The sequence below is a fragment of the Lepisosteus oculatus genome, chromosome 1, assembly GCF_040954835.1.
Source record: "Lepisosteus oculatus isolate fLepOcu1 chromosome 1, fLepOcu1.hap2, whole genome shotgun sequence".
NCBI classification, from domain to species: domain Eukaryota; kingdom Metazoa; phylum Chordata; class Actinopteri; order Semionotiformes; family Lepisosteidae; genus Lepisosteus; species Lepisosteus oculatus.
In genome coordinates this window covers 29811099-29823525 of record NC_090696.1, presented here as the reverse complement: position 1 = coordinate 29823525, position 12427 = coordinate 29811099, and the positions used below count along the sequence as shown (strand labels likewise).

The 12427-nt window shown below is 37.0% G+C and overlaps 2 protein-coding genes across 6 annotated transcripts in view; both read left to right on the top strand.

Moving 5' to 3' along the window:
* The first annotated feature begins 11 nt into the window (after positions 1 to 11).
* LOC102691535 (thiosulfate sulfurtransferase/rhodanese-like domain-containing protein 2) lies at positions 12 to 8800 on the top strand. 2 transcript variants are annotated; one of them, XM_006629579.3, is made up of 10 exons: positions 12 to 100; positions 1128 to 1310; positions 2081 to 2388; positions 2594 to 2702; positions 3109 to 3231; positions 3997 to 4102; positions 4461 to 4576; positions 6937 to 7095; positions 7619 to 7757; positions 8213 to 8800. In XM_006629579.3, the coding sequence occupies exons 2-10, from the start codon at positions 1158 to 1160 to the stop codon at positions 8452 to 8454; spliced, it is 1455 nt and encodes a 484-aa protein (XP_006629642.2). In that variant the 5' UTR covers positions 12 to 100; positions 1128 to 1157; the 3' UTR covers positions 8455 to 8800. The 2 variants fall into 2 exon arrangements, with proteins under 2 accessions (XP_006629642.2, XP_015200116.2); XM_015344630.2 differs by lacking the exon at positions 12 to 100 and adding an exon at positions 122 to 491.
* Positions 8801 to 10858: 2058 nt separating this feature from the next.
* sec24b (SEC24 homolog B, COPII coat complex component) overlaps positions 10859 to 12427 on the top strand; it is a 28269-nt gene continuing 26700 nt past the window's right edge. For all 4 annotated transcript variants that reach the window (XM_069189187.1, XM_069189178.1, XM_069189180.1 and 1 more), the window contains exon 1: positions 10859 to 11248. In XM_069189187.1, coding sequence (XP_069045288.1) covers positions 11155 to 11248 — 94 coding nt within the window. In that variant the 5' untranslated portion in view covers positions 10859 to 11154. The remainder of the gene's footprint in view (positions 11249 to 12427) is intronic.

Sequence of the window (12427 nt, the reverse complement as noted above, 5' to 3'; positions counted from 1 at the left end):
TCATCCGGAGGACAGGCGGCCTGTCACAGGAAACACTTCCCTGGTTCAAGTAAAGTGGCGTGTAATGCCATTTGTCCTCCGTAGGAGCTGACGCTGTAAGGTGTGACGAGTTTTTATAACTTTTGCAATTTCTTTCTGTTCGGTTACCTTTTTAAAAACTGACGAGACGTGAAAGAGGATGTAAAACGATGATTACGAGATTTTAGTTGTATTAGTGAGAGTAGTTGCATGGTGTACACACAGATGTGTAGTTTTGTGGTATGGTGGCAGAAAAAATATTGTCTTAATCTAATGTGAATCAAGTACTACGAACAGACTATATGGAGAACTCTGGGCTAAAAGACCCGGAATAATTAGGGTATTATAAAACAGCTGATTCTGGGTTTTTTGCCGTCTCTGATTATATGTGCTTCACACGTGCAAAGTTAGACATAAAAATAAACGATACCCCCTCAGTAAACACGATGCTCTGCAATGTGTTAACGTGAAAAGTAAGTTAAGCACACTGAAAATCGAAGTTTCATAATTTATATTTATACGCAACGTTTTTACACGTTGAGGAAACGTAAATTGTTGGAAATTTCTGTGTTGTACACCTGGTCCTGTGATGTGTTCTCAGTCCTACCTTGTGCCGTTCTTTCAGGATAAATGGATAAATTACTGGTTTACATTTGTTTATTCTTTTCTCTTGGTATTCAGTTTCACTTTTAGGCTGCAGTTCCATTGCCCTTTATCTTTCATGAAAGTCATCTTGGATGTCTTTTTAGAAGCTGTTTTTAGAAGGAACCCTTAGCATTAAGAATTATATTGTAACCAGAATCAGTGCAGATAATTACCCGCAGTTTATATTAACTGAAACAACAATTATGCGCTAAATAAAATACTACTTTTTTATAGATTCGAAGTTATTGCTTTATTGTTTATAATGTTTTAGATGTTGTGTTTTTTGTGGTTGTGTTTTCTTAAGTTCTTTAAAATTGTGATCTGTTTTTAATGAATGTTAATTAAATCCACAGATTTATGTAATCCTTTCTAACATAGACTGGTTTGGCTTATTACATGGCAAAGCAATATCTTTATTTCTGTTCTAACAGCAATTCTGTTCACCTTCCTCTTGTCTCTTACAGGAGGCTGAAGAGACCATTTGAACATCAAAAATGTCTTCAGCCTCTGGTATTCTTGAAGATGAACCTGGCACTCTGTTGTTTTCTGAGCTCGATGATGAGAACTTTACCAACAAAACTCCAAATATCTCAAAAGCCCCAAATGAAGCTAGCTTACGTAAAATGTTTCCATACGCAAAGAAAAGGGTAAGATGTTCACTTATGGTGGGTTTCAGGTTTACTGCTTAGTGTGGAAGGGAGATCTTTTTTGTTTTTATCTTTATCATAATAATTCATAATTTCTTACATTTTATATAAAACATTTCTGGACACTCCACTCAAGTTCTTTACAGGTAATGGGGACTCTCCTCTACCACCACCAATGTGCAGCTTCCATCTTTAAAGCTACACAGGTCGCTGTACAAATTCATTTCATAATAGATTATCATTTTATATTTGAATATTAAACCCTTGAGTATTGAAGAATTTGTTTTCTTGATTTAAGAAAATGGTAATAAGGATCCAGTAATTTCCATGATCACTTGTACTAGCAAACTTAATCACAAAGAATTGATAGAACATTTTTTACCATGACCAAGGGAGTGTCACAGAACTATAATGACAGAGTTTACTGAAGCCCTTTCTGGAGCTGCTGAGATCGAGTGACCTCATGTACCGCCCCTCTGTGACTACACTGGCTCACTGTATGCACAGCGACGTAGGTTTTTTATGGCAAGTTGAGAGAATATAGTGATTTGGACACAAAATTCATTTGAATTGAAGTGGTTTTACTGTACGTTTTAACATGTTATGTAGTAACATACTGACAGACTGTTAAGCTCACGCATAAGTAGTAATTATTATTATATTTTCCATTGAGCAAAGCAAATGGTGGTAAAGAGCAGGCTTGAATGCTCACTGTGAGGACGTATCCGAGTAAATGCAACACGGGTGACTTGAGTGATTTTTCTTTGAAGGCATTTGCCACTTTTGTGGACTCGAAGAAAGTTTCAGCATCTGGTTCAGATTCGCGTTCTGCTCAGTCAGACAAGCACTGGCAGTGTTGCGACCAAACCTTCAAGGATCCTGCTTCCATCCACAAGCACGTTGCCAGGGCACATGATTTGGAGATTCAGGAACACACAAAGGCCATACTGACGCTCCTGGGGAGCAGAGGCAATGTGAAAGAGTGCAACACGTCAGCCCAACCTGCGGCAGTGGAAGTAATGGACATGCAGCTCTGGCTTCCGGACATCAGTTACTTAAACGAGGCAGAGCTTGATGGGTAAAGATGTTTGGTTCTGTTCTTAAGCACTATAAAAATATATCACAGTTCAAAAGCCCAATTTGTTTTACAAAACATGAAAGACGTACACTATTGCATGGTGGTGAGTCTGGATTGTTGCAGTTATAATGAAACAGTGTGAAAATGTCACTCTGGTTTGTGAATATATTGAATTTTCATGGTTCTGTCCCCTATTTCTGGCCAGGGGACCAGGTGAAGTGCTGCTGTATTACTGCTATTGCGAAGTGGAGGGACCCCACCTAATCTGTGCTTGGCAGAAGGCACTGTGCCAAAAATTGCACCTAAAAGGCAAGGTAGGAAGATAGTTCAGGTGGGTAAGCACTATAAAAATATATCACAGTTCAAAGGTGATATAGTTCAAAGGTAGGAAGATACCAAGAGATCAGGTCTTGAATTCACTCAGTACTGTCTTCAGTCTGTACTGTAGTGTTTGTTGTTCTCTATATGTATGTGTATGTTGGTCCTGTGCCTTTTCCTACCAGTTCTAAACTTGTAAGTGCCTTTATTTCTACCATTCAAGGCTGTTAAGCGACACAAAAAATTTCATTCACTTCTGTGATGTAATTAGGAAAAAATCCCGAGCGCCCTCACTGCAAGATAACTAGATCAGGTCCCACTCGTTCAGTCATCTCCTTTGACACCCCAAAGCCATTGCTGTTTGTTTTCATACAAAGTCCATACGTCTATATTTGTCTGTAGATTCGAGTTGCCACAGAAGGAATTAATGGAACAGTAGGAGGCAGCAAAGTGGCTACCGGATTATATATTAAGGCAATGCTTTCCCACCCAGTGTTCAAAATCATGTGCCTGGATGATTTCAAGGTAAGAAGATATCAATTTGTTTTCTACTTCTCCTCTAATGATGTGCTTATTGAGTGAAAACATATCTTAGGGTGATAAAGAACTGGGATAAGGTTGTAATCACAGTTCTTTTTATATGAAACTGGACACGTTTCCATGTGGTGAATTAATTGATGAATTACTTAACTGGTGTAAGGCCAAGTCACACTCTCAAATGGGTTTAATTTAGACTAAAAAGGCATTCACTGTTTTCTCAGTGTTCTGTGCAGGTTTTTTTTAACATCTCAGGATATATGACATTTTAAATCAATATTATTGAGTAAAATATAATTTAATTGACACTACACGAAATGTTGATTATCCATTTTCACTATTTATCGCTATTACAGAGATGTAAGCATCTGCTCTCATCCATCCCATGGTTTAATAGCTGAAACAATTATTTATTTTTAAAACTATGTTTTTATATTCACCATGCATTTTAGCAAGAACGGAAATGTACATAAATGAAAAATGTTCAACTGTTATATGCTCTTCAAAGGTTTTTGCATTTGGGTTGTCTTAATTCTTATGCGGTAAGCTTTGAAATGATTGAATTTGGAGACCTCTTAAGCACAAGGGCCTTTATTTGCACCATCAGACCCATTTGTTATGGCAAAGGGTGTCATCTTGTTTGCACCAATGGACCTTAAGACCTCTTTACCTGCAAAGTTAAGAGCCCTAGATGTTTTTTGTCAGCAAGTATTTCACCACTCATGTGCCAGGTTACACTGTGTGCCTTGACAGACCAGTGAGGGTGGGGCTCACTGCTTCCCGGACCTGAAGGTGGGAGTGTTTAAAGAAATAGTCCCCATGGGGGTGGACCCAGACATACTCTCTTATAGGCTTGCCGGTAAGTATATTAAAATACAGCTATTATAAGGTGACAAGATTTATTGTCTCCTTAAATATAAAAAGAAAAAAATGTTTTTGCTGTCTAGTCTTGTTCGCAGATACATTAGAATTTTGGTTTAAATTTGGTTTAAACAAATATCTCTAGATCTAGACGCCAAAGATCATCTTTAAAAGTTTCATTGCTATTTAAGCTTTGTGTTAATTGTACCAACATACAATTATATACACATGTATATAACATACAGCCTTTTTTCTAAATCTATTTATCCTTTGTGAATGCAGTGTATCTATTTATGGATGTAAAATGGGAGTAAAATTTTTTTTTTTATTCTGAATCTGTGTTCATTTTTGTGCAGGAACCCACTTAGAACCAAAGGAGTTTCACAAGGAAGTTGAAGCTTTTTTATCTAAATATGAATCTTGCAATGACACGATTTTGTTGGACTGCAGGAACTTTTATGAGAGCAAAATAGTGAGTATTCAACTGCAGGTTTCAGATCTAGTTTCTACTAAATACTTGTTTTGCTTTCAACTTGTTGGAAATCTAGTGTTTTAAATAAAGGTCAAGATGTACCAAATTGTACTCGAACCATTCAACATTACATCCTAATTTAGAATTCAGAAATTACTGTCTTCTATTTAGGCTATAAACTTGAGTTTTCCTCAGCAGCATTTTGACAGATTGTACCATGTCTTAGCAGAAACTATTTTGTAAATATAATTCTTAGGATATTGACAAGCCCTTCACAATACTTTGAAGTGTCCATGTTTTCTCTCTGGGCACGTCATCCATTCTGTAGTGAGTGAATCAGAAGTTCACATTTCGTGAAGGAAAAATTATCTGTTAACACATCATCAGAATGAAATCAAATATGGAGAGTCTGATCCAACAGGCCATCTTCGTAGTGTATAGACTGAAGTATGTGGAAAAATACTGTCTTGGATACTGTTAAGATTCCTTAATTTTAAGAATACTGGGATAAATATAAGGATAATTTATCTTATTATTTAAGATAAATTGCAACTTTAACTATAAACTGAATAAATGTGGAAGATCCCTACTTGTGGAAGTGTGGCACTGTGGACTTTAACATTAACCACTCTGACACTGTACGTCAAACAATAATTTTCTGACCTTATTAACAGGTTGAAAGAATGACAACATAAGACTTCTTGGAAGGCAACACTACAATAATTAATGTGCACACACACTGACTACCATTGTTTCCAGTTGGTCTCAAAACCTCCTAACATTCACCTACATGGTCTGCTGATCCCTGTCAAACGAAACTGAACTGAAGAAACCCTTTTAAGTATACAACCAAGAGGCTTGTGTAAATACCCATATTCCAATCAGTTGACATTAATACTGTTACAGCTGGGGGAGGGGGTCATGTGTCAACACTTGCAGAGCAAAGGGTTACAAAGCAAGTAGAAACAATGGAATGAAGCTGAGGTGTTTACTGAACTATAGGGGGTCTGAGAGACATTTATCAAAATAAATCTCTGGTTTACCTTACTTATTTAAACGTAAGGTAAATCATAAAGAGTCATCAACAGTCCAGAAACACAGGATAAAAAGACAGGTAGACAGAAACAGAAACACGCCAGGAGAGAAGAGACCAGACCAGGTGTGCCAGGCAAGAGGACCTTGGTTGAATTAATCTTAAAGACCAGATTCTAGCTAAGTAATTGAATCTTGGTTAAGGGAGCTTGCCTTTCTGTTGTTTTAGGAAATTGATTTCATTTGTAAGCAGTCATATCTAAAAAAAACATTCTCTTCCGGTTAGTGAATGCATTTTTTTAGAATAGGGAGATTTTTCTATTCCTTCTGAGTGAATCTTGATTTATAGGAATGGAGATGTAATTCCGGGTGTATTTTGTTTTATTTGGGATGCAGGTTTAGGTTTAAATAGCCAGCAGCCATATCACCCTGCAACTCACAACTGGCAGCCCACTGAAGCTAAGCAGGTGTGAGCCTGGTCAGTACCTGGATGAGAGACCTCCTGGGAAAAACTAAGGTTACTGCTGGAAGAGGTGTTAGTGGGGCCAGCAGGGGGCGCTCACCCTGCGGTCCATGTGGGTCCTAATGCCCCAGTATAGTGACGGACACTATACTGTAAACAGGTGTCGTCCTTCGGATGAGACGTAAAACCAAGGTCCTGACTCTCTGTGGTCATTAAAAATCCCAGGGACATTATTCTGCTCTCCTCCCCACTGATAGCTGATGTGTGGTGAGCGGTCTGGCGCACTATGGCTGCCGTCGCATCATCCAGGTGAATGCTGCACATTGGTGATGGTGGAGGGGAGTTCCCATTACCTGTAAAGCATAAGAGTGGAATGTCCAGAAAAGCGCTATATAAGTGTAAGCAATTATTATTATTATTATTATTACTGGGTTAGCAATCTGGGTTTTTTAGGTTGGTTAGGATGGAGACACCTCTCTGAGACACCTGGTTTGTAAATAGGGTAACTTGTAAGTTTTGATGTTGTGTGTTGTTAAGTTTGGGTTATAGACATTGTTAATAAATATTTGTTTATTGTAGTTTTCCCCTGTTTTATTACACTTTCACCAGAGCTGTGCCAGAAAACAAAGGTGCCTCTCACTATAGTCGGTATAGTCAGAGGCACTTTTGTTTTAGCTAACGTATTTTCTTGGCTTATCTTTTACAATTTGGGAATTATGATTATATATTTATAGTAATGATTATCCCACTCTGTATTCTATTTTTTTGACCTCCCTCTATTTGTGACAGAACAATTATCAGTTTCTTGATGTGCTATTTATTTCTGATTTCAATAAAGCGATGAAGATACCATTTTTTTTTTTAGGGTCAGTTCACTAAATGCCTAGCCCCAGATATTCGAAAATTCAGCTATTTTCCAGATTATGTGGACAAGAACCTGGAGCTCTTCAGGGGTAAGAAGGTGCTGATGTACTGCACTGGGGGTATCCGCTGTGAGCGAGGTTCTGCCTATCTCCGCTCGAAGGTCAGGAGAAAAGTTTTCTCTAATGCTTTAATATAACTTCTTATGATATTTATTCTTATTCAGCTTTCGAGAAGAACATTTTTTGTAGAAGATGTTTTGTTAACCAGTAATTTAAGCTAAATAAGTATACACAGTAACATGATACATCTCAGTGAGATAATGTATGTTACTTTAATTATTTTTGTATATTGCTGTAGAAGTTACCACTGTGTCATACTGTGTTAAATTAGGCATAAACAATTGATGTAGAAATAAAAATGAAAGTTAAATAGCATGTGTTGAAGATTTAGGTGTGTTGCTTTGTAAATATGCCATAGTTTTTGTTTTGTAAATAATATGCTCAATTTGCTTTCCTCCATTTTTTCTTATAATTCTTGTACTTGAAACTCTGTGCTGTACTCAGCTCAGTAGAACATCAGTTAACGCAGTTATGATGAAATGCCATCAAAAACCTAATTGCCTTTGATTTTTCAAATCTTAATTTTGTTCTCTGACATTTATCCCCATTGATATACTGCTATAGGATGTGTGTAAGGAAATTTACCAGTTGAAAGGTGGCATTCATAAGTATTTGGAGCACTTCCCAGAGGGTTTCTACCATGGAAAGCTTTTTGTGTTTGATGAGCGCTATGCTATTGCCACTGGCAGTGACATCATCTCAGGTCAGTATTCCCTAAAAAGAATTATGTGACAGCAGTATCATAAATAACTGTGACAGCTTATAGTTAAAAAATACAACTGAACTTAGATCTGGAATGAACCTGTCTGAAATTCTCAATGTCTCATTTGTTGAATTATACATTAATTCCAAAGTTTTGATTAAAATATTCAATGGATAGAAATGCATGTAAATCAACAGAATGGGACATTATTGAAAGGGAATAAATACTTTTGCAAGGCACTTTATAGGAAAGCAGGTCATTTTGCTCCAGTCTACATTGATTGCTTAGTATATAGCCTATTCTGTTATCAAGGATGTCTTTCATGCAAGAATTTGAGACATTTAATTTTTTATTACTGAAACAAAATGATTGTTCATAACATTTATGGAAAATAATAATGACATAAATTTATTCAAGACCTGTCAACTCATGGCTCTTGTTTTTTTTTTTTCTAGAATGCAGGTACTGTGGCACACCATGGGACCAGTATCAGTTGTGCTCCACACGCTTCTGCTGTCAGCTTGTCTTGTCATGCCCGGCCTGTCGCCAGCAAGGCCATACAGCCTGCTGCTCTGTCTGCCAGGGCAAGGACTGGAGACAGGGAGAGCCTGAGGAGAGAGCGCTTTCAGACCATCGGCTGAAGGAGGAGTGTGAGTGCACAGACAGACGTCCACGAGTTCCCTGTGATGCACTTTGACAGGCCTGCCTTCAGACCCAAGAAGCTCAAACTAATCCAGAGTACAGAGATATCAAGAAATACCACACCTCAAAATCTAGAAGAAAAATCCAAGAAAGAACTAGACCTGTTTGTGGCCACAAAGAACACCAATCCATCAGAAATAGACTGTATCTTATTTAAATGGTAATGCATGCCAGACGAAACTTCTCTCCATGACAGTAGAGTTTTTAAAATAAGCTAAACTAGGTGAAACTGTTTTATCTCTTTTCTTGATGAAAGCCAGTCAGTTGTACTAATTGGGCTTCTGTCTGATGAAGTTAATAATTTTACAAGCTAATAATTAAATGAATTATTTTACACACAATTGAATATTTGCCTTTATTTCTGATTTTCTCACTTTATATATGCTCTTCTTAATACCATTGTCTTTTAGGGCATTATAACAATATTTTTACTCGTGACAATAATGACGCATGCTATAAATACACAATATACATAGACATGTACAGTATGTATAAACATGTACAGCGCCCTCCAGAATTAATGGCACCCTTGGTAAAGATGAGCAAAAAAGGCTATGAAAAAATGGCTTTGTTCTATATCAGCTTTATCTTAAACTGAAAATTTGAGAGAAATCTAACCTTTCAGTGAGGTAAAATTATTCAAAGAAAAAATCCTTATAAAAAAATAAACATTTTTCTCAAAAACACATTTGTCACAATTATTGGCATCTCTGCATTTAGTACTTTGTACACCCTCCCTTTGCCAAGATAACAGCACTGAGTCTTCTCTTATAATGCTGGGTGAGGTGGAAGAACACATACTGTATAAAGGGAACTGAGACCATTACTCTATGCAAAATCTCTCCAGATCCTTTAGAGTACTTGGTCCTTGCTTGTGGACTCTCCTCTTCAGCTCACCCCACAGGTTCTCAGTGGGGCTTAGGTCAGGGGACTGGGATGGCCACTGCAAAAGCTTCTTCTTTGGTCAGTGAACCATTTCTGTGTGGGCAAAATACACTTGCGTCCTCTTCCAGGCTGGTTTAATCATAGCTCCAGATGTTTGAAACTTCTTAATTACTGCTCTAATAGTGGAGATGGGTATTTTCAGTTGAAGCTAATTTTTTATAGCCATTGCCTTATTTATGAAGGTCAACAACCTTTTGTCTCATTTCATTTGTGTATTCTCTGATCTTCCCCATGTTAATGGATGACTAAGGGTGTTTGGCCTGCGTGTCACCTCATATTTATACCCCCAGTGAAACAGGAAGTCATGGATGACCACTTAAGAATTTCTAAGGTATGCTTAAAAAAGGTAAAATATGAATGGGAATATATGTCAATTAGATTTTGTTCATAGGAATTTCTAGGGGTGCCAATAATTGTGACACGTGTTTTTGAGAAAAATGTTTTATTTTTAATAATATAATATTATAATATTTAATAATATTTTTATTATTGTAGGATTTTTGAATAATTTTACCTCACTGAAAGGTTAGATTACTCTCATATTTTCAGTGTAAGATCAGGCCGATAAACAACCAAATACATTTTTTCATAGCCTTTTTTACTCATCTTTACCAAGAGGTGCCAATAAGTTTTGAGGGCACTGTATGTGATCATATTTGTAGCAATGGTTTTGTTGTCTTAACCTAAGGGATCATATGAAACAAAAGATGTCCATATTGTTTTAACTTCATGCTATGTTTGCATGAAAAGGTCTATGTAGCTAAGTGCAGTATCAAATATTTAATTTGACTGGTGGTCTTTTCAGGTGGCATTATCATCCAGTTCTTTTCTTCTCTGTTCACACTTTTGCAGTGATTGGTCAAGGACAGTCTACTTGCCGTATTCTCTAGGATTCATACCCAGAGATTGGAGAGGTCTGGATCAGATCGAGATCTTGATTTCTTGATTCTTGATTACTTTGGTTGTCAATCCATCCAAATTGTTATATTTCTGATTAACAAAAAGGCTTGTTGTTGTTTTCTTCACCACACACCTGAAGTAGGCTCCACAGCCTGAACAGTGTGTCTGTTCTTTTCTTTTCAGCATGGAATAAACCTTTACCTTTTCCTTCACCATACATCACCCATTAAAATACACATAGAGATATGCTCTGCTGTGGTTTGTTAATGACAAAAACAAACACGCATTGGCAAGACTCAGGGCTAGAAGTGTGATTTTCAGAACTGATGGAAACTGCCAGATGTTTATAGGCCAGACAAGTACTACCATGTTTATTATTTTAGTGTTTAATGTCAAGTTAAGGCAAAGATAAAGTTCCCTGGTAACTTGTACATAAATTGACCCGTAGTACTTTTAAAACGAGACGCAAGAAGCATGCTCTCAACATAGTCTCAGAAAATGCCTGGAATTGTTACTCTGGAACCAGTTGAAGAATTTCGTGTCAGCACGAACAGAAGGAGTGGAGTGCAAGAGGCGAGAAGGAAGCTCATATGCTTCACTGCCTCGAGTATTTTTTATGTTGCATGGACAGGTGGCGCTGCTTTCCATTCAGCTTTGTTAATCGTCTCAATAAGAAACAAATCTGATCTCACCCCAAATACAAAGCGGTAAGGACAGGTCTTCAAAGTCAGTCATTACTATTATCTGTTAGGGGAAATTCAAAACTCTACGCCCTGGCTCGTGGATTCTACTGACAAGTGTGTTCCTCTTATGTATTAATTTCTCCGTAAACTGAATCGTGACTTGAGAGATGTCAGCTTCGGGGTTCACTAATCTGAACTCTTCTGCCGGCTACTGCTCAAACCCGACACCGAATGGAGGAGCTGCTTCCCCGTATCAGAATGGTAAGTTAGGCCGAGGAGATTAAGAGGCCTTCGTTTAACAGGTTGAAGAAAATAGGGATGTGGTGGGCTTTTGAGCACCTAAGGAAAAGATGTGTTGTAAAGTGTGTTTGTGTTCGGTGCCGCTCTAGACTTATATAACGGTTTATGGGTTAATATTTATTTTTTATGTTACATGAAATGTAGCATGTGTAAGGAAACGGCATTTAGCGTGTGACATGAAGATAAAGGGCCTTTTTATGTATTCAAAAATACGTCTATTGTTCGTACAGGGATTAAAAAAACAAAACACCGTCCGTATGAAAAGAAGGCATGAATTATTTTTCAAGTCGGAAGACAAAAGTTGTTGATGAAAACCGTGAGCCCGATGACATAATTAAGCTTCGCAGCACTACACATCACCGGGGATTTATTTGTTAATTATGAGCAGGACCTAGCAGCTCAGCTTCAGTTAAATATAATATTTTGTTTCCAACGATACAGTCGTAATTATTGTATAAAAACTGATTCCAATGACCTGTTAAATGATGTTGGCATATTATTCATGTTTAGTATGAAGAAGTGTTTTTTTAAGTGACCTGACCTGAGATGTAGTTTGTCTCTGGATTATTGTGTTCTATGTGCATTGGCACAACAAATGTATTAACTTTAAATGATTGTGACCGGTTGAACGTTTTCATATGTTTAATTAAATCAGTGACTTGTATATTCTATTTGTGCTTGGTGAGCTAAGTATTTTATTAATTTGTAAACATCAAAATATAAAGGCATATCGCTAGGAAATAACCTTTTAAAAAAAGTTCTAAATATATTCTTGATCTGAGACGTGCTTAAAAACTGGCAAATGTGTAGAAACAGTACATGATGTATAATAGCAGTGGGGGTGGGGAATGTATTTAATGTTTTCCTCACAGCACTGGTTTACTAAGTAATGTTGATAAAATTAACATAATAACAAGCATGTTTTAAAATGTGTTAAAAGATTTACTGCACTGAGAGGCTAAGTCATATAAAAACATCCCTACATGTTTTATTACATTTTCCTAAGGAAGCAGTACTTGTTGTAGAAAGGACCGTGTTGTTTTCATTAAACAAATCTGAGAAAAAAAAAACATGCCTCCCTCTCCATCTCATCTGCAAATGTCTTCTGCTAAAACCTGTGTAATACAATTTAAGACTTTT

Bases quoted from the DNA above. Each gene is read 5' to 3' on its own strand.
- LOC102691535 (XM_006629579.3), top strand. From the start codon at position 1,158: ATGTCTTCAGCCTCTGGTATTCTTGAAGATGAACCTGGCACTCTGTTG. The intron at 2,703-3,108 runs GTAGGAAGATAG...ATTTGTCTGTAG, and splicing joins AATTGCACCTAAAAGGCAAG to ATTCGAGTTGCCACAGAAGG. The intron at 3,232-3,996 runs GTAAGAAGATAT...GTGCCTTGACAG, and splicing joins TGTGCCTGGATGATTTCAAG to ACCAGTGAGGGTGGGGCTCA.